The sequence below is a fragment of the Schistocerca piceifrons genome, chromosome X (genome assembly GCF_021461385.2).
Source record: "Schistocerca piceifrons isolate TAMUIC-IGC-003096 chromosome X, iqSchPice1.1, whole genome shotgun sequence".
Taxonomy (NCBI): Eukaryota; Metazoa; Arthropoda; class Insecta; order Orthoptera; family Acrididae; genus Schistocerca; species Schistocerca piceifrons.
This window is the reverse complement of record NC_060149.1, coordinates 773,876,822-773,900,366: the sequence shown is the minus strand read 5'-3', so window position 1 is coordinate 773,900,366 and position 23,545 is coordinate 773,876,822. Positions and strand designations below refer to the sequence as shown.

At 39.8% G+C, this 23,545-nt stretch overlaps 1 protein-coding gene across 1 annotated transcript in view; it reads right to left on the bottom strand.

Moving 5' to 3' along the window:
* Window positions 1-22,485, bottom strand: part of LOC124721883 (myotubularin-related protein 14) — a 148,374-nt gene extending 125,889 nt beyond the window's left edge. The window contains exon 1 of the mRNA XM_047247033.1: window positions 22,322-22,485. Within this exon, the coding sequence (XP_047102989.1) occupies window positions 22,322-22,408 (87 nt within the window). The 5' untranslated portion in view covers window positions 22,409-22,485. The remainder of the gene's footprint in view (window positions 1-22,321) is intronic.
* Between the last annotated feature and the right edge of the window lie 1,060 nt (window positions 22,486-23,545).

The following is a 23,545-nucleotide window of genomic DNA, read 5'->3' as shown; positions in this document are numbered from 1 at the left end:
AAACCTTGGTTTGCTGAGAATTTCCTGCAACACAACACAACACACAGTAAACATTTGCACCATCATATGAGCAACAATGACTAACACCAGAAGTTATTGATACTGAAAATTACAACAACAGGTGAGGTAGCACATCAGATGAGGTAGCATTAACTCTGCCCATCTGTTTTTTGACAAGGGGGAGAAAGCAAAATTCCAAGAAGAATTTAAACAAAAAACTCCATTTTTATTTACAAGAATACTTGGTTATTTAACCCTTGAGCATCCGCATACTTTGTACACACATAAGTAATAACTGTCTTCATGTTACTAAAGTAAACATGTAAGAGTGTAATCATAGTCTAATCTTAGTTTAATTAAACAAAATAAACATACATTGTATGAGCTGGAGCACTGTTTAATTAAACAATAACAAAATATACTTTAATTATATCACTCTGTTGCCACTGACAGGTATTACCCCACGGTAACAATGCAGTTGTATCAGATCCCAGCCCATCACTTATTTTGATTGCTCATTATCTTATAGCAACTGCCTTATTGTGGGATTGTGCTGCTAGCTCATAATGTGGGTCATTTTCCTGCACAGATTGTAAATTTTTTTCTGACCTAGATTGTTGTTTGTTCTATATTACTACCACTCATAAGGATGTATGTCAACACCATTTATCACCAAGTTAAATGAAGTAACAATTAATGAATAGGTTTGGGCCCGCAATTGTGAAACAACACTGGAACACTGTAAAACAATTTTCTTTGTGTTTTGTGCACTTCATACATAGGTGTGTGTGCTCGAGGGTTAATCTCAACTTCTTCCCTAATAACACTATCTCAATGTCTGGAAGCACATGCCAGAATCTCCATGTTGTTATATTACACAGGATGATGAGTGCAAGACAATGTTCTGCAATAGCTGATTTGCTCGGTTGTAGTAACCATGTGTGATGCTTGTGGTCAAGTACACTTGTACTCCGTGGCCCTGATAGTCTGACCAATATATGACTCACTACGACCACAAAGAATATGACAGACACCTGCCTTACGCAAACCAAGATCATCCTTAAGGGAACCTAAATGGAAGTCAGAAAAAACATTTCACATCATATTTCCACAAGATACTACCAGTCTTGCAGACCTAGTCACTCAATCGGTGCAAGGTTGATCACTTGCCCAATGCATGTCCAATCTGTCTTTCACTATATCCATTCTGATGGAAGGTGACCTCAAAATGGATTAAATCAGCTGACAACCTCTCAGGATACAAAATGCTGTGGGCCCTGTGAACCAAGGTACAAAGTGCCACTACATGCCAGGCCATTGGTGACATCTGCCTGCAGACCCAAGTCAGTGTGAGTAGGCTTCCTACAAACAGTATGTCCCAATGTACCACCAACCTTCCTCCTGACTGACAAATCAAGGAAGGGAAAGTAGCTGTCTTTTTCCATTTCCACCGTGAAATGTATATTGCTCTGCAAAGCAAGGTTCACTGGCACAGCATTTAACTGCTGCCATTTCGCCTCGAAAATGACAGGACTGTCACCCACCGAAATATCAGTTTTTGTTGATGACATAACCCACTTGCATTCCCATAAGTTCTTCAAGCAGTAAAGGATTACTTCAAAAACAAAGCAAGGATCTGTTATAAAAAGTTGGTGAAAATGAAAAATGTGTGTCATGTATCTTCAGAGAAAAATGCACATTACTATACAATTGTATGTGCGAAGATTGCACTGGACATGCTGACCGCTGTTTGTTTTCCTAAGATTACAAGTTAAATTCCATTACTGGGGAACGCTAACTCAGTTTTTCAGACAGAAAAATGAGAACACACAATGAATGTAATGGTGAATCAAAGGTATCATCATGGCCCTGATGTCAGCTAAAAGGATGTGTGCATAGTGTGTGAGACGAATGCAACAACTTTTAATGTGATGAGAAAAAAATTGTGTAGCATTAGCGCTAGAATTAAATATATCTTCAAGTAATTTTACACCTGCATGTTTGTTATCACAATTATATTTTATTGGTGTGATCAGCTGGTTCACATTATATAACTGCAAAATGATCTGCAAATGAACGAACAACTAATGCTACACATACTTAATTTCATTCTCTTACTTTCAGTCTTGAAACATAATAACTTGGCAACATTAATAAGCCTCATTGCCTATAATAGACATGTAGAAGCTGGTCTTTGCATTATGCTGAGGACTTCCACGATGTGTCACCCAGTGCTGTATGTTGTAGATATCCAACTCCATAAACAGATGTCTACAAGATGATCGTGGGTGAGCACCACGTATTACCATACAGCACATTTTTTAACAATGAAGACTTTCTCTCTTAAAGATGAGTTACCCAGAACATTATTCCATATGACATCATCACTGAATGAAAATATGCAAAATATGTCCACTTACTGACTTGTCTCTTCTCCCTGGATTTGCAATGACTCTACTTGCAAATGAGGCTGAACTAAGATGTTTTAGGAGTTCCAAAATCTGCTTTTAACAGTTTAAATTCTCATCAATACGTAAAACTAAAAATGTTGACATTTCTGCCCTATTTATTATTTCTTCACCATGTGTTACTTTTAACACTGATGTGGCACCTCTGGGTGTGCAGAACTGAATACATTGTCTCTTTTTAAAACTGAGTGTGAGACCATTCACATAAAACCAGTCCATGATACTTTTAAGAACACTGCTTATCATTTCTTCTGTTGCTGTATGCATGCTTGTATTGACAACAATACTAGTGTCATCTGCAAAAAGATTTAATTATGTTTGTTGGGTATTAGACGGAAAATCATTTATATGTATGAGGAACACATACACACATTATTTATTCAGTTGAGCTGCTCGCTACTGCATAAGGTCTTCACTGTGTACTGAAACGAATACCATGATGGTTCTCAGGGAGACTCACTAAAGAAATGACAGTAGTGCATGCCAACAATCTTAGAAAGCTACTGACATCACCAACAATTTGCAAACAATAGAGTTCCAATAATGGCTACTTGTCGTACTATTGATACACTTGTTTTTATTATGACTCTCCATCCCTAACTACATAGCGATAATCTTCAAGCAAATACATTTTTCTCATCAAAAACCTTTCAAAAGTCAGGTAACAGTTCTTATCCAGCAACTTGAATAGTATTTTTTGCAGATTTTGTGAACTATGACACTGCCCTGATTTCAAGAAATGAGGTGTTTAATCCCAACAAATTAAATTTGGACATTTTTGTGTGTTCCAGAATAGTGCAGCAAACTCAAGTGGATGATATATAGATTTTTCATTAGTTTCATAGGCAATTATAATTACATCTTTCAGCTTCACATCCTATAGTCAATAAGCAAGTGAATAGTCATGTTTGTGAACTTTACTGCTTTTATACCTGTAGATATATTTCTACCCTCAGATTTATATGCCCACTCTGAACTAGAGCAAGGGGGGAAAAATGAGCACATGTATGCTTCCATACAAGTCCTAATTTCTCTGACCCTGTCTTGTCTATGCAGTCCTAATGTGAGATGCGCATTGGTGGCAGTAGAATCACTGCAGTCAGCTGCAAATGCCAGTTCTCTAAATATTCTCAACAGTTTTTTGTGAAAAAACACATTGTCTTCCTGCTAGGGATTCCTATTTGAGATCATGTACCATTTCCACAATACTCACAGTACTCACTCTGAACCTACCGGTAGGTAACACGTCTAGCAGCACATCTCTGAATTGCTTCAAGTTTCCTTTAATTTGACCTGGAGGTGACCCGTAACACTCAAGCAGTACTCAAGAATGGATCACACTAGTGTTCCACACACAGTTTACTTTCTAGATGAGTAATATTTCCCGCAAATTCTGCCACGAAACTCAAGTTGGCCATTTGGGTTCCCTAACACAATTATTATATGCTCGTTTCATTTCATACTGCTTTGCAACGTTACACCTAGATATTTAATCAAAGTGTTTGTGGCAAACAGCATGCCACTTACAGTGCATTCAAATAGTGGAAGACTGTTTTTCCTACTTATCTGTATTAACTGACATTTTGTACACTTAGAGCAAGCTGCAATTGATCACACCAAACAGAAATTCTGTCTTAGTCATCCTGTACCTCTCACAATCACTCAGTGATAACATTTCACCGTACACTGTGTTGTGTCTTCGGCAAACAGTCACAGATTTCTGCTCACCCTATTTGTCAGATTGTTTACATATGTCTAGAATAAGAGTGGTCCTATCATACTCCGGACGATACCCTTGTCTCTGATGAACACCCATGACAACATATTGAACTCTATCATTTAAGAAGTCTTCGAGCCTCTCACATATCTGAAGACCTATTCCATATGCTCGGACCTTCGCTGACAGTCAGCAGTGGGGCACTCTGTCAAACTCTGCCTACAAACCTAGAAAACTCCTTATTTATTCAACATATCCATCTAACCTTCAGCATTCTCTATAAGGCTACACTTCATACAAATACTTTCAGAAATGGTTTCCTAACACTTAAATTTATATTCAATGTTAACGAATTTCTCTTTTCAGAAATTCTATTCTTGCTATTACCATCTGCCTTTTTCATACTCTCTACTGAAGGCACTATGAGTTATTTTGCTACCAAATAGCAAAACTCATCAACTACTTTCCACCTATCATGCCATTCTTTCTGCTCCACAGCCATAAGGCTGAAATAGCAATGGATACACTACTTCTTTTAAACCGAATGATACTCAGAATAACTACATTAAACACATCATCACCAAGACCGAAGAATCAAGGCAGCTGGCTCTCATCTGGACCACGGATGTCCAGGACAAATAGCTAAACTCATCTGCTACTCTTAGTTTGTGATTTCCTAATCCAATTCAGTCAGCATCAGCTGATCTGAATAGATCCCATTACCCGTGTTTTACTATAGATGCTATTCATTTTATAATTACTTTCAAAGGCAATACTCATTCTGTTTAACTGCTTTTCCGAGTTCTCTGCTGTCTCCGACAGAATTACAATGTCATCAGTGAACTTCAATGTTCTTATTTCTTCTCCCTAAACTTTAATTTCCTTTCCAAGTAACTCCTTGGTTTCCTTTATTGCATGTTCAATGTATAGAACAACATCTGGGATAGGCTATAACTCTACCTCACACCCTTTTCAACTACAGCTTCCCTTTCTTGTCCCTCGAATCGTAACTGTAGTCTGGTTTCTACACAAGTCATAAATAAACTTTTGGACCCTGCATTTTATTGCTGCTACTTTCAAAATTTCAAAGACTGCAGTCCACTCCACCTCATCAAAAGCTTTCCCTACACCTACAAATGCCATAAACATAGGTTTGTCTAGACTACTGGGCAAATAGCATGTGGCTTTAAATGTTAACAAGCATACCATAAGGTAGCCTAATTCTGCTGTATAAACTAGTGAGCATATATGATGAGTTATGTATGTACACGGATAAGCCAAAACATTATAACCACTGCCCACCACAATGTTGGATGGCGCCTTGGTGGCATTTTGGGCATATGACATGGTAACAAAAGTATGTAAGTGGAGCAGACATGGATGGGGGATCACCCTAGTGAAGATATGGGCCGCAAATGGAGAAATACACTGAGGTAAGCAACTTTGACAAAGTCCATATTATTATTAATACAGAGCCTGTGAATGAGTATCTCAAAAATGGCAAAGCTGGTCAAATGTTCACGTGCTACTTTCATACGCATCTACAGAAAGAGGTAGGATGACAGTGAAACTACCACTAGGCGCAAAATGGTTGGATGTCCACGACTCTTCACAGAAAGTGGGGTTCGGAGGCTTGTCTGCTCTGTAAAGTAGGATAGATGGTGATCTGTCACATCTCTGATGAAATAGCACAATGCTGTTGCATGCACAAGTGTTTCGGAGCACATAGTACACCATACATTGTTGAACATTGAGCTCCACAGCACACCACCGCTAAATGTTCACATCATGACGCAACATCATCAACTAAAATTGCACTGGGCATGGGGCCATCAGGATTTGACCGTTGATCAATAGAAATGTGTCAGCTCTTCGGGTGAATCATAGGTCACTGGTTATCTCCACAAACGCCGTCATCAAGCTGAACGGCGATTCAAAATGTGCAGCGCTACAGAAGCAGAATGGTGGGAGCAGTATTATGCTAAGGGAGACATTCTCCTGCACTTGCATGGGACCTGTGGTAGTAATTGAAGACACACTGATAGCTATGAACCACCTGGGTCCCTTCATGCTTGATGTCTTCCATGATGGCGATGTCATCTTTCAGCAGTATAATTATCCGCGTTTCAGAGCCAGAAGCGTGGTACAGTGGTTTGAGGAGCATTACAGTGATCTCACATTGATGTGTCAGCAATCAAATTTGCCAGGCGCAAATCCTATGGAACCCATGGTCACTATCGGGAGCCATCAACACGTACACAAATCAGCGGTACATTATTTATGCAAATTACATGACCTGAGTATAGAAATCTAATGCCACATTCCTCCACAAACCTACCAACAACCCATCGGATCCCTAATACGCAATCAGTGCTGTATTTCATTCTAAAAGTGGACAAACAAGTTAATAAGCAGGTTGTCACAATGTTTTGGCTCATCAGTGTAACTGCTTCATTCATTTGATGATAACTACACTGCACAATTCAAGACCAGATACCTGCATCATGTTGCTTGATGAGACAGGTCTTATCACCAACAGACCTTCTGTGACAGTATGGCATTGTTGTTACAGAGGAAATGAGTTTTACACTGTTTGAAGTTGTGCCACACATGCAGTTCCTGAGCACACTGCACAGCAACAGATATAACAGTATCAAGAAACTGGAGAATTCACAGGCGTTTGAGTCTGTAACATTGCATCACCAGCTGAAAACTTTAAGAGTTGCTGTCCACACACTAACATCAAAATACAGATTGGTAACACCTGTCACAAACAGTCATGAGAAGATATGATGGTGGAACAACTGATGTGTATAGTCAATGACATCTGATATTTTCCTTTTGAACTCGGGAGAGATCCTCAGTACGCAACAATCTTAACGCACTCGGTACTAGAGTGTCAAACAATTTTTGGACAAAAACACTGTTTGCAGCAGTAAACACTTTGCTGAACCATGACATTTCTGTTTCTGATATGTGTACTGCTGGACTCTGGGCGCAAGTAGACAAAAATACCAGGAAATGGAACTATAGATCTCAAATTGTGAAACATATAAGTCTGTCACCTCAACCAAGATTTTACTTTCACATTCATTGGCTTCAACAACTAATCTGTCACCCTAACAGAGACCTCAAACTACATTAAAGATCAGACTGTCACTATAACATAGATTCCATACTCACATTCACTGGTTTCACCAACTCAAACCAAATTGTCACCTTCCAATCTACCACAGAGTTCAGCCTATAGTAAGGAAAGTCTGTCACCAAAACACAGACTATGCCTTTGAGACAAAATTATGTCATGTCATAACCACCCCGAAGTCCAAATCCAAAAGCAGGGCTGTCAATGAACTACGAAACATAGCACTGGATGCACATTTATAAAAACATAAACGTACAGCCACACAGAGGGAGAGTACTGCTATTTATTCGAACACTGAATATTTCAGAATATACAAGTACAAACATAGAAATTTTGAGAACTTTCCACAAAATATAACAACTAAATAACAAATAATTGCTGGTTGTCAGATTTGAACTGGTGACTGACAGCATGCAAGCCAGAGACACTGACCAATATGCCACGCTGTTCGCCACACAGCTCGCACCACTGTTCCCTCTCTAGGAGAAACAACGAACCACTGTTTCAGAAGTTCTTGTTGGAGCTGACCACAGCACCCTTGATATAAACCTTGTCCATGTTTGGTTGCTTGGTTCATTTAAAAGAGAGAGGGAGGGACCAAACTGCGTTATAAGGTCATCGGTCCCTTATTCCGATTAAAATAATTCCACAGAGGCAGGAGTAAAATAATCGAGACATACAAAACACAGCTGGAAGAAAGGAGAAAAATCACATGAATGACAGAAGGGCAACAAACACTAAATGGACAAAATCGGACAAGAAAACCAGAGATATGCAAGAAACATGTAGAAGAGACCAAAACAAGAGAGCAGATTACCATGGCTGGCTGACCATGAGAATAAAAAGGAGAAGCCAGCCACTCTGCAACAAATTAAAACCTCCATCCTAAAAGCACTAGGGCATAGAACACAGAGCGACAAAGGACACATGCTAAAACTTAGTTCAAATGATAAAACCCACCCTCACGAATAAATCTTAAAACTAAAGCTGCTGTTGAGGCATTGTTGCCCAACACCGAAGGTAGGGTGCTGGGAAAATTTAAAGTCCACCGCAGAGCGGCGGAAAGGGGGCAGTCCAGCAAGAGGTGGACGACCATCGTTTGTGAGCCACCGTGACACCTAGGTGGGTCCTTGCGACAGAGGAGGTAACCATGCGTTAGTCATGTATGGCCAATGCAGAGCCAGCAGAGGACAACTGATTCCCTGCGAGAGGACCACATGGAAGACTTCCACCCATTCATAGTCTCCTTAATGACACGGAGTTTGCATACTGTTATGCCGTTCCATCTCCCGAAGCCGAAAAACCCTGCAGCGTAAGACAGAACGCAGGTCAGTTTCGGAGATGCCCATCTCCAGAAGGGGGGTGGGTCACTTAAAGAATGAGGGATCGCGTTTTCTGACGCAGAAACGATAGTTGTAGTGACCTGCTCAACGACAACAGCGATGGCACCATGTGGGAGAGATTCAGCGGTGACGCTGGAGGTGAAGACTTCCCAGTCTGCCTTGTTTAAAGCCCATCTGGGTAGGCATCCATGGGCATGACACCGTGGGAGTGACAGGAAGATGGGGAAGTGGTCACTACCACACAGGTCATCATGTGCTCTCTAGTGGATAGATGAGAGAAGACCAGGACTGCAAACTGCGAGATCAATGGCCGAATATGTGCCATGTGCCACACTGAAATGTGTGGGGGCACCTGTATTTAAGAGGCAGAGGTCGAGTTGTGACAGTGAATTTTCGACCTCCCTGCCTTGGGCAATAAGCATGGCACCACCCCACACGGGGTTATGCGCGTTAAAATCTCCCAAAAGTAGGAAAGGTTTAGGGGGTTGATAAATCAGTGCAGCTAATACATTCAGGAGTACTGCACCACCTGGAGGAAGATATACACTGCAGACAGTTATTTCCCGTGTCGTCTGTATTCTGACCGCCACAGCTTCAAGAGGGGTTTGAAGGGGTACGGTTCACTACAGACTGAGTTTAGGACATAAACACAAATTCCAGCTGACACTCAATTATAGTCGCTACAGTTCCTGTAATACCCTTATAACTGTGGAAGACAGGTGTCCGCATTGCCGGGAACCAGGTTTCCTGGAGGGCAATGCAGAAAGCAGGTCTAAAGCTTAACAGCTGTCATAGCTCAGCCAGGTGGTGGGAAAAACTGCCACAATTCCATCAGAGGATTACATGATCACAATACTGTGAGGGTGTGGGTGATGTCTGTGCTTTTTCTTCTTGATGAAGGATCATAATCCTTGATTTCATATGTGACATCTGATATACAATGAAGGACATGGTACAGCTCAAAACAGCACTTCAGTAATTTGTCCAACAGTCCCACTTTCCACGCAGGCATAAAAATTCATACCAAGTATCCTGGGCAGTATCCCATTGGCCAATGTTTGACACTGCAGCACTCTCGGTCGTTCGGCTGGGCATTCATGGTCTGTATGCAAGCAAGCTGCCTTCCTTTAGTCTTAGTGATGATGTGGATGTGTTTCACATAGTTATCCTGAGTATCATCTAGTTGAAACGGGAACAGTGTATCTTTTGTCATTTCAGCCTCGCAACTGTGGAGCAGAAAAAATGCAATGAAGCCTGTGGTGTTTTGCCTCACTGTGTTGTACACAAATGTGATGATGTTCAGTATAGTACCCAAATCTCTGTCGAACACCAATGTATGCCGAGAGCATATCTGTCAACATCTTACTTTTCCACAATCAGATATCACCACACAGGGTGCTCAGTGCCTCAAAATGATTTCTTCTTTAGCTAACAATGATAAACATTTAACACTACAAAAAGTTGGCCCAAGTCGGCTACTGCCCGGACAGATTCATCTCTCTGACTTTCGTGCCATGAAGCAGCTAAGGGTGTTCATTTCATTGTAATTTCATTCTAATGAGCTGCATAGTCACCGATGGTATCTGACATGTCCGAAAGAACAGATACCATCTTAGCATATATATGTCTAGGATGGCCACAATGGAAACGCATTGGCGTATTGTCCTCTATCCTCTACATGTCTCTCCTTCTGTGTGGCATTATACTTTGTGGAGTTGATTCAACCTACATGGCTAGGTTCTATGTTGTTGTTTGATGACTGTAACACGAGACAGAGTTAGCCACGTCCAATCTTCCTGGCATGTTCTACTGGTGATAGAGATTGGTGCTAAAGATCGACACACTACTTCTATTACTTCCTGATGTATGGCACTGACAGCTATGGCTGCTACCTCTCGCTTCCTCAGTCCAACAGTTCTAGTTGCCATAAAAGTGTTGTACATTTTCTCTTACAACCTATCGAGTTGATGGTGGTCTACCACAACTGCCACAGGGACCACATTTGTGTGTCAACAATACTTCATTTGTCACTCTTTTCTGTTACAGTTTGCCAATGCACTGGCACCACTTAATCAATTCCTCAGCTGTTATGACATCATTTACCAGAAGAGCTTGGTACATGTCCTCCGCAACCCCTTTCGTCAAGTATGAGACTGTTGGCTTCTCTCACATCTGGATTCACAATGTGGCACAGGGCCAAAATATTCTGTATGTATATCTGTATCATTTTCCTGTAATGTTGAGTCCCATTCTGCAAGTGTTGTTCTGCTACTCTAATTTACTGTTGATTGTCATCACCAAATGTTTTCTTCAGTGTGGCTTGGAACTTGTCCCAGCTAGCTAGATTCCTCTAATCAATGCTGGTATGTGCTGTCCAAGTAAATGCACATATTTTCCAAACACACAGTGCCACTCCACCTATTATACTTGGTGACTCAGTCATATCTTTTTAGCCATTTCGTCGAATCCTGGCCAGTGTCTCTGGAAAACACAGACTGATGCCCGATTTGCAGCTGACTTGTTGCTGTTTCAGAATCCTGTGGTATCCTGAGTATACGGGCTTTGGGAACAATGTACAGTTTGAACACCAGTTCCTGTCCATGTAGGTGACGCCTTTTACATAGCCTAATTGGAGCCACGGTTATGTAGATGTTTTGAAGTACTCAGCAACTCCACAAGACAATGTCATGTCATAACCACACAGAAGTCCAAATACAAAAGCGGGCTCATCAGTGAACTACAACATTTAGTACTAAAAGCACATACAGCCAGAAAAGAACTGAACTCCTGGCGGGAGATTGCTGCTATTTATACAGACTTCAAATATTCCAGAATATAGAAACATCATAAACATAAGAAATTTCAAGAACTTTCCAGACATGATAAATAGCTAAATAACAAATGACTGTTGGTGGTCAGGTTTGAACGGGAACCTCACAGCACACCAGCCAGTGACTAAACCCAAACATCGAAAACGTGTGGAGCTTAAAATACAGCATATCAACCAACCTATGGGAGAAGTTGTCATAGGTAAATTCCTTGGAACAAATATGGAAAAGAACTAAATCAGGGTTACATATGCTGAGTTCCTATCAAATAAATTAAGCAGTTTTGCATTTGGAATGCAGATACCGGCAAATGCTATTGATGTAAGCACACGAAAAATTCCATATCACTGTTACGTTGAATCTTGTCATTAGGTATGGTTTAGTTTTCAGGAGAAGTTCAAATAGTGTCTTGGATAATGGAGCTGTAGGAGAAAATTGTCAGATAGATGTGTACTGCACAGCAAGATGAATTTTGCCAACCATTACTTTGGTAAAAAACAAATCCTAACTATTCCCTCCCTTTTACATTTATGAAATTTTAAGGTTAGTATACACCAGACAAAAATTATTTGATGAGAATCATTTTATGCACACAGACAACAAGAGAATCAAAGAATTTATGCTTCCCGCACAGTGCTTGAAATTATATTCACAGTCTGCCCAGTATGTGGTGATGAAACTACATACTAAATTAACAGGCAAAAGCATACCTTTAAATATAAAGCCTGATCACTTAAAATTAAGGCTGCAAGACATTTTGCGAGAGAAATGCTACTATTTGGTGGAAGAATTAATGGAGGATAAACTGATAATTTCAGCAAAGTGTAAGTTAGTATTAGATTTTTTCCTTTGACAAAACTGTATTGATCATCATCATCATGATACTGTTATTAATGTGAGCTGTTCTCTAGTAGTGGTGAAGTTGTACTACAAATTTGACGAGTCTCCTGCACTTTAATCAAATGATTTAGATTGTGTACGTTATCAGACTACTAAATCACAATTCCCAGCGTCCCCTTGGCTGCCTCCAACTTGAAAAGGAAATGCATTAATAGCATCTGCTCTATATCGCACAGAAGTGCAGCAGTTGGACAGCCCTTTGTGAAGTATAACCATGCCAGCTCAGAATAACAAAGTAGTAAATTTCAGTTAATCATATCCAACATTAGTCCATACAGTGCAACTCCAGTTTCGGGTGGCCAGGTTACAAAGTAAATAGGTGGTCATCAATGAGAGGCTCTGTGATGGGCATGGAGGCTATCAAATACAATTACCCAATGATAGTGTTAATGAAACTGGAAAAAACTTGTTTGCCTAGATTACAGACATAATAATGGAGACTAAATTCCACAAATAGTGTGTTCTCTTAAGGGAATCTAAAACAACTAACACATTCACTCCCATAACACGTTAAGCTTAAATTGCAGTAGCAAGTCATGATTAGAATGCTGGAGCCTGAACAGAAAATAGTAAAATCATTAGTGATAATGAGCAATCAACAGTCCTCCACTGTGAAAAATACATCATCGGTTCCTACAGGTATAGTAAAAAAAGTCAGCAGGATCAGTTACAACCAACACATTTAATGTTAACATTTCAAGCTACATTTCTTTCAAAATGATTCCTCTTTTCGGCCCAATATTTGAACAGTTCTTCAAAACAGTAGCAAATCCATTATCGCAGAACCTTTTACTGCCACACTGCACCCCCCCCCCCCCCCCCACACAGGGTTTATGAAACATTAGCATTTCAATTCCATTTCTAATCACAGAGGCGGGAGGTGGGGGGAGGGAAGGGGGGAAATCAGCAGTTGTGAGGTTGAACAACCATCATTGCCCAACATATTTTTAACTTCATACTTTTTACACAAACTGGCATCTATGGTATAGGTAGATATGCCATTACACTGGTCTTTTACTTTATAAAGCAATTTCAATTACTACTTCAATTACTGCACTTCTCTGGGTGCTGCAGTCTATATGAGAGGTAGAGTATAGTTGCTCCACTCTTCACACTAGCCTCTATTAGGGCTCAAGTGCATGATTAATAAACAATCCTAACACAGACTGCTATAGACAGCCCACTATGATATACTGGGTGGGGTGGAATGTTGTTCATTTGTTGCCAATCTGCTCAACTGATACACTAATTTGAATAAAACGTCCTCAGGCTTCCAACCATGTCAACTGGTTTTCGATTGAGCACTGCTTGACAGTTATGTAGTGGCTGTTGGTATCCCCTTATATACTCAAGCTGCTGTGACATCACAGGTGCTCAAGCCACTTCAACATATGGGCATACTTTGACTCGGCATTCAGTGCACCCATTTCCAACCTGTGATGACTGGATCAGTTCTTGCTGAACAATTCTACCATCTTCTTACTAAATGCTTACCAATGAGCAAATGCCCCACCACCATCATGCTTATTTCTAAATCTGACTCAACTACATATTACACTTTTTAAAAAGTTTCACTTACACATCTTCCTGTTTTCACCCAGAGAGAACAATGACAAATTAATTATCTAAAGGAATAATTTGATGTGTAACGTCTTATGAAGATGGAAAGTCACCATGGAGCCCTACAACAATACTGTGCCTCCTCACACTTTATCTAGTCTGATGAAGAGAACAGTGTTACCAGTGAAGGTAAATATGTTATAGCAACCTAATAGGCAGGCATTTTAAAATTGGTTTCTTGTAAAGTAATATAAAGAAGTCTTCCCTACACCAGCTTCCTCAATTCATCTAGATGTGTTAGTCACACAAGTTTCAATGTAAAACTGGACAAATCTTTCCGAGAGGTCTATCTTTGCCATTCCTGTTCTCCACCCCCTGCCCTCCCACAATTCTTTTTCATCAAGGAGCCCGTATTAGTTGGGCATATATCTTGCACATATCTTGTATCATATTATCTTGCACACAAGGTAGAGCAGTTTTGTCACAGCTGATTTTGAAAACTCTTTCCTACCTTTTGTGAGGGCATGCTGAAAAGTAATGCATACAGTTATTCTATGTGGAAACTCTTAAAGCTTTTTAAATGGAACATCTGTTATTAATATTCTGCATCATTATTCTTCATGCCTTCATATTTATTTCTCACCAGTCGCTCTGGCAATGAATACATTTCTCCCAATGAGAGACCAGTTTGTTGATAATGTCACTTGACTTTGTTGACAGAGCCATAAATTCACCTCTGCCTGCACCATTTCATCACTATCAAAGTGAGGTCCTCGAAGGTGTTCCGTAAGTTTAGGAAACAGATAAAAATTGGATGGGACCAAGTTGGGACTGTGTGGAGGATGATCGATGACAGTTAACCCAAGGCGTCAGATTGTTGTAGAGGTCGCAGTGTTTGCTCGAAGGTGGTCTGGCATTGGTATGCTGGAGGAGAGGATGCTCCATGTGTGAACGAACTGTTAAAATTTGAAACTTGATTACTGCACACTGTTTCTCTTGCACTTACATAGTTAGGTTACACACTGCCATGTTATGTGCCACAATTTGGATATCTCTAGTGGAACGGAACTGCAAATATGTAGACATGAAGAACAGGGACATAGACTATTAATAATGTTTGTTTCATTGAAAAAGTTTTAAAAGTTTTCACATTAAATATTTTGGAAGCACTACTTTTCAGCACACCTTCATATAATAAATTTGAAACTTTCCAGTGTCCCTAGGTCTCCTTCACATATACAACCTTTTTACATTATTCTTACACCAAGTAAAATTCTACTACGTGGCTTCTGCTTTCATTCTTTTCTTGCTGTTCATGTTCGACTACTATTTTTCCAGCTCTTCCTTTTCCTACTACCAAATTCCAATCACCCACCATAATTAAATTTTCATCTCCTTTAAATGGCTGGATAATTTTCTTTACCTCACCATACATTCTGTCAATCTCTTCATCATCTGCGGAGCTATTAGGCTAATAAACGTGTACAACCATAGTGGCTGTTAGCTTTGTGTCTAACTTGGGTACAATAATGCATTCATTATAGTCTCCATAGCAGCTTACGTAAAGTTCTGTTTTCTTACACATTATCAGACTTACTCCTGTATTATCTCTACCTGATTTTGTGTTGATAACCTTGCACTAACCTGACCAGAAGTCATGCCCTTCCAAGGTACCCAATTCACTAATTCTCATTATATCCAACTTCAACCTATCCATCTCCTCTTTAAAATCTCTAACCTATCTACACACATCAAAAAAAGTTTTGAATCACCTAGGTTCCGAGAGTTCCGGAACCCGTACAGAAAATTGGAATAGAGATTAACATAAACATCATTTCCATCATTTTTATTGCTCATGGAAACCACACGTTACATGTTGTATCACCATGTAGTGGGACCTTCCGAGGTGGTGGACCAGATTGCTGTACACACCAGTACCTCTAATACCCAGTAGCACGTCCTCTTGCATTGATGCATGCCTGTACTCGTCGTGGCACACTATCCACATGTTCATCAAAGCTCTGTTGGCCCAGATTGTCCCAATCCTCAACGGTGTACATCACTCAGAGTGGTTGGTGGGTCACGTCATCCATAAACAGCCCTTCTCATTCTATCCTAGGCGTGTTTGATAGAGTTCACGTCTGGAGAAAATGCTGGCCACTCTAGTCGAGCAATGTCATTATCCTGAAGGAAGTCATTCACAAGATGTGCATCATGGGGCCACTATTTGTCATCCACGAGGACAAATGCCTCGCCAATATGCTGCCGATATGGTTGCACTATCGGTCGGAGGATGGCATTCACATAACTTACTGCCGTTACAGTGCCTTCCATGCCAACCAGCGGCATACGTTGGCCCCACATAATGCCACCCCAAAACAGCATATAACCCCCAGCCTGCTGCACTCACTGGACAGTGCGTCTAAGGCATTCTGCATGATCGGGTCTCTGACAATTATCTGGTTGAAGGCATATGTGACACTCACCAGTGAAGAGAACGTGATGCCAATCCTGAACGGTCCATTCAGCTCGTTGTTGGGCCCACCTGTACCACACTGCATGGTGTCGTGGTTGCAAAGATGGACCTTGCCACGAACGTCGGGAGCGAAGTTGCACAAAATGCAGACTATTGCGCACAGTTTTAGTTGTAACACGACGGTCTGTGGCTGCACGAAAAGCAATATTCAACAAGGTGTCATTGCTGTCAGGGTTCTTCCGAGCCATAATCCCTAGGTAGTGGTCATCCACAGAAATACGGAAGCATCCGATCCCGCCCGTCTGCTTTGACCCATGACTTCACAAATATGGCGGAAATGACCATAAACCACAATTCCAATATGGCGCATATAAAGTCGGTACGTACACATTATGAGAACGAAAATACATCGAAAAACAAACACAGACACTTTCCACTAAAAGCCTAATGGCACTAACGGGACAAACGTGGGAAATGGGGTGTTTTTGGGTGGGGGCAAACTAAATATAAACACATTTAGACACCCACCCCCATACAAAACCACACAAAACGACGAAAAAAACCGAAATCACAAAACTCCCCAAATACCACTAAACACAATATCATCTGGAATCTGACACTTCCCTTGACCTATATAGCTCAACAGCAGCTCCCGATCCCATAAATTAGGATCAAACACTTCCCTTGGCCTGCACACTGTTAATTTTATCCGTCATATCCATTCCTGAACAAAAACAACAACTGATTTATTTTACTAAAATTACCACATGATGTATAGCGAACAACACTAAATTAACATTCACAAAAAATCGTTAACTCACTCAAACGAATTCCACTGCAAACACAGCCAACACTCTAACAATTCTGGATAATGAGCAAAAGCAAACTGAGCCCATTACACCACACAAACGAAAACCCTGAACATACCACCAGAGAGCACAACAAACCACAACACGACGACATCTACAAACACACCACACTCACAAACCAAACTCTGCGCCATCATGACGTCACACATGACAACACCCTTACGTCACGGGTCAAAGCCGACGCGTGGGATCGGACGCTTCTGTCGACCCTCATCCACTGCAGTAGTAGTCCTTGGGCGGCCTGAGCGAGGCACGACATTGACAGTTCTTGTCTCTTTGTATTTCCTCCATGTCTGAACAACGTCACTTTGGTTCACTCTGAGACGCATGGACACTTCGCTTGTTGAGAGCCCTTCCTGGCACATAGTAACATTGCAGACGCGATCAAACCATGGTATTGGCTGTCTAGCCATGGTTGAACTACAGACAACATGAGCTTTGTACCTCCTTCCTGGTGGAATTACTGGAACTGATTAGCTGTTGGACCCCCTCGGTCTAATAGGTGCTGCTTATGCATGGTTGTTTACAGCTTTGGGCAGGTTTAGTGACATCTCTGAATAGTCAAAGGGACTGTGTCTGTGATACAATATACACATTCAACATATATCTCCAGGAGTTCTGGGAACCAAAGCAATGCAAAACTTTTTTTTTTGATGTGCGTACATGACTAAGAGGTCTAGCATTCCATGCTCCAAACTGCAAAATGACAGTTTTGTTCTTCTTGATGACAACATCCTCCTGAGTAGTTCCTGTCCTAAGATCCGCATGGGGGACAACTTCACCTGTAGAATATTTTCCTGACAGAATGCCATCATGATTTAACTGTACAGTACAGCAGCATGCCTTCTGGAGGCAAATATGGCAATATCATGTACTAAATAATGTGACAATTCCATCTAATTCTCATCCACATTGTGATGCATAGATGAAATTAAAAAAAATCCTAGAGCTACAATACTGTGCAGATGATAGTTTTAAAGATATGTTACTACTAAAAGTCTTCTACGGTTTCTACCATATACAATCTGAGGACTCCATAAGGTTATACAATCTGAGGACTCCATAAGGTAAGCCTCCATGTGAGTTGAAGTTTTCACTTGTCTCTAATTTGTTAAACCCTCTATTTTGTAAACTACATGTAGAATAAATTAAATTTTGGTGTTAATATGCCATCAATTTCTATTTGCCTCTCAGTGCTAGCAACAGAAATAAAGAGAATCTTTAAGAAAAATTGTTTAGCACTAAAGACATTTCAGTTAAAAAAACAATTAGGCCTAATTGGAAATACTGTGCATGTCATAAAGCACCATTAAAAGAATGGGTAAGGTGTTCTAATGAAAGTTTATGTACAGACACTAGATTCAGTTTCAGATCATAACAGGAAAGAATATTGGTGTAAAAATGTCAAAGCACTGGCGAGAAGCTGATGATCTCTAATATTCCATACACTGACTCACAGTGGACAAGTGGACTTTAACTCTGAGAACACCTTGGACAGACGATATTCTACAAGTGGGACTCAACAACCACTGAATCTAGCAATACTGCTACAGGTACACTACAAATAATACAAATAGATTTTTCAAATCTTATCCTAAACACATAGAGTACACCAGTATTAGCGGATGACATAATACCATGCCAATAGACCAATGACATTTCAATATGGTGACTGACTAGTCTTGTAAATTGGCTCATGGATGATGTCACTAATAACACAAATATCAAAACATTATCAAAATAAAAGACAAAAAATTATAGGGCCTCCACAGGAATAGGTGTGTTTTGGGTGGGGAAGATCTTACAACTCAAGTTTCTGCATTTTGCATTTTGTAACACAGCAATAAAATGTGTATATAGATACAGCCATTGATGTAAAAAATACAAGTAAGGATACTGCAACAACATGTATAAAATAAATAAATAAATAAATAAAAAAACAACCTTGAGGACATGATCTAGTTGTGCATGCGAATAAAACGTGGATGTCTCATGTCATATAATGGGCCTTTTACATCCTTTCATTCTAGGGAGTACAAGAGCTTGAAATAATTTACTCTTAATGATTTAGGTCAATCACGGAAAAACCTATTATCAGGGTGGCCAGATGTAAATATGAGGACTTCCCCTGCCAAACAGCAGTACAATGTATTAACCACAGCTCCACACAGATCTATATTACTGTCTTTAGATTAAATGATTGCTTGTGTAAGAATAGCCGAGGCATCTCACCTGATGTAAAATGCAAACATTTAGGGTCAGTACACATTTAACTTAAATAATCGTCAATGCCAAGTGTAATTAGCCCTCATCTGTTGGCCTCCCTTCCAGTCATCAATGTCTACATCACAATACTTACAACAATAAAGTAAAATATAAATTTAGATTTCAGACTATGGGATAAGTTTTATTTTCTGGACATATTTTATTCATTTACTTTTCATGTCACATAATCTAAATGCTGTGAGAAAACTTCCAGTGGCCTTAATATAAGTACAAAATTCATACAGGCTTAATTATGTTGATCAAACAAAGCAGTTCAAAAACTGTGTGTGGCTGACCCAAACAATCAGAAATATCAGCAATAAGGTAACTCAAATCATATTCTAGACAATGGTGATACCTGAAAACAACACAAAGACTCTATAAGAATTCCATATGTTCAATGAGCATCTTACTAAATGTTTAACTAACTGACTGACAGATTCTCATTCCTTCTGCCCTCTTTATTTATGACTGCAAGTAGCAGCATATTTTGTGTGTAAGCCCATGAGATCATATACAGATAGAACATTTTATGGCACAATCAATCTGATGTGGTGAAACAATTAATGCTCAACAGCACTGTGATACATGAAGTCTACTACCACAATGTGCGTGAAGACCCAAGTTATAAAATTTTCTCCTACACAGTAGCTTTCTATTTTTTCCAGATTCTCAAAGAGGCCTACACAAAATCTAGCATTTTCTGTCTCATTGGTGACTGCAAACACACTGACCGTAGGGAGGTGTCACAATGGTCACACAATGGATTTATCTCCATCTGACAACTCCATCAAGTCTGTGGCCAGTCCTGCAGACAAGGCTGCAGCAGAATGAACTATTGCTGTGCACAGTCTCTTATTAAATCACCACTGCCCACACCAATGAAGACATACAGTGTAGTTACAAAACAAAGATAGGTCCATCCATAAACTGATTTTGTACACTTCAATGTGATACAAACATTCTCATCACACTCAAAGCAATAAATTTCTGTCAACCATTATTGTAAAATCCCATGTGGGACTGAGCATTTAACTTATGGCTTCCACAATGCTGATCAACTAAACATGCACTGATTGTTTGCCAATTTGCACAATATCACAAACACTTCATTCTAAGAATTCAAACTAGCCTAGCTCAAAAATGCAAAGATGTCCAGGCATAGACAATGAAAGGGATGAAGTGGAGGGAAATATCCACACTTCAATTGGAGAGCAAACAATCATGACATTGGTCAGCAAAATGGACAGGGGATTGCAAAAAATGGTTCAAATGGCTCTAAGCACTATGAGACTTAACATCTGAGGTAACCAGTCCCCTAGACTTAGAACTACTTAAGCCTAACTAGCGTAAGGACATCACACACATCCATGTCCAAGGCAGGATGCGAACATGCGACCATAGCAGCCGCAAGGTGCCTAGAACCGCTCAGCCACAGTGGCTGGCTAGGGGATTGCAAATGGCAGTAGTGTTTTGTTACCACAATATTTATTTGGCTTTAATATTCGCTGGCTCCAAAAACTCCCAAACAAACTGTCACTTTTAAACTTAGCATAAACGTTTGATGTACTACAGATAAGTCTGTCACCACAACCAAGACGTCACTGGGGTGGGAGGTAGGGTGTCCAACACCACATTCTAACCCAAAAATGGTTCAATACTATTAATTGCCATGTATGTGTCACACATAATGGTACATTACAGTAAGGCATAACAATGCATCCGTACATTTACACACATACACAAATATATATATTTCACAACTGTAAACTAGTTAATGCAACTATTGAAAAAGTGTTCTGTGGTACTGAGTCAGAGGGAGGAAAAGAAGGGGGGGGGGGGATGGAAGAGACTGAATATATAGGGAAAAAAAGAAAGATATACGAAAAAACAATAGGGGACAATTGTCCATCATCTAGCATGTACCTAGTTATCACTAATCTAGTTACATTAGTACACCACTGATTTTTCCGTCTATGAAATTTAGTAGGCTAAAGGTACAAAGAAATCCTGCATATCCAAACCATACTAAATGCGACTACTTTCGTCCTTCTACGAAAAACAACTTTTGACACATCACGTACCCAAATAAAATTGTACGTTGACATATCATGAACAATAATGAGTTTATTAACAAGCGTTTTGACGAGTTGAATTTTATTTATTTTTACTTCAAGGACCATGAGTTGAGAATGGGAAAGGCCACGTGTTAAGAATCACGAAACTTGTCATAAAAAAGTGTTTTGTGCATTTATGACATTCTGCTCAAATGCTCAAGACGTCTCTCTCAATACGTGGAGAAATAATTGTGTGTTAATAAAAATGGCAGCCACATAGTTTCCACGTCTTTATCTCCTAATATAATTTCAATGAATTGTACAGAATTTTTCTGTCACAATAAGAATAGGGATAACCGGGTTGGTGCTCCCCAACTAATTCTGTTATTCCCTTCACCAGTGCTATCAGATGACGGTCATATCTGCATCCTTCCCCATCTTCCGACAAAACCATCAAGTACACAGTGCAGAAACTTAAGGGAACCATACTGTTTCACACACAGGACACAAAAATAATGCCTACCACGAAAAAATAAATCTTTAGTTACATATACACTCGTACTTTACGGTACGATTCTGTTAGCTCCATCTCAAAAATCACAAAACTCTGCATAGCTCTCTATAATTACCAGATTTTTGCAATACGACAACAAACACAGCCAGTTTGACTAGAAGAAAACTAAATTTTCTCACCTTCGGATCCGATTCCCTTGCACGGTACGTATTTTTAGAAAAGTACTCCAACAATTGCTGCAGTTCTAAAGGTCTAATATAGTCCATTTTAAATTAAACCCCTTGTTTATAGTGTATACAATTTTTTGAAAAAAACATGTGCACAACAAACAAAACACTACACAGGCTACACCAAAGAGGTCTAATGCATTTATACGAAACCAGTCAGCTATACCATAGCTGTCATTTGATGTGTTTTCGATATATTTAAATTGCAAAATCGACTTTAGAAAGAAAGTTAAGATCGGAAGTCTCGAGTTGAGAATGTTGTAGTAATTTATCTCCTGGTAACAGATTCTAAGAAACGACATACAAACTAGATACTAGGTAGCGGCATTTTCACGATAAATGAATACTGTTTAAGAACCGAAATTAAAATTGGAATCTTCTAAAAAATCTTTGTAAACTATTTAAATTTTACTGTCCTGCCGTTATTTTGATGTGTCATCAATCGTCCCTGTTTTTCATGTTTCTTATTATTTTTGAAGTTTATTAATTTGATATCTGACCCATTAAAAACTTCTAGAATATCTTCTAGAATATGTATTAATGGTGTAGGCTATAGAACAACCAGTTTTCAAAGGAGATACGCCTAGTTTGCCGAGTTATCAGTTGAGATTGTCATTTTTTTGTAGCAACAAAACTTAACAACTTTTACACCTTGCATCCTATTGTTTAAACAGATTATACTCTCAATGCATGGAATCCTTGAAACGTACTAAACTGATTTATAGGACATTGACAAAACTTAAAATATACACAAAAATTTTGAAACATTTGGATTGCTAGGGAGAGGAAACCAGACAGCGAGGTCATAGGTCTCATCGGATTAGGGAAGGACGGGAAAGGAAGTCGCCCGTGCCCTTTCAAAGGAACCATCCCAGCATTTGCCTCAAGCGATTTAGGGAAATCGCAGAATACGTAAATCAGGAAGGCCAGACGCGGGATTGAACTGTCGTCCTCCCGAATGCGAGTCCAGTGTGCTAGCCACTGCACCACCTCGCTCAGTGCCAACTACATCTTCTGTAGAAAAATTAGTGCTAATTTTTGTTCCTGTTCATGGAGCATCAACAGAGATAACATAATTTGCTTTTTGTAACATTGTAAGTGGACGAATGTAGGTCGATATTCCATGTATCTCTGCAGAATACCTTACCTCACTGCGAAAAACCCAGGCAACCATGT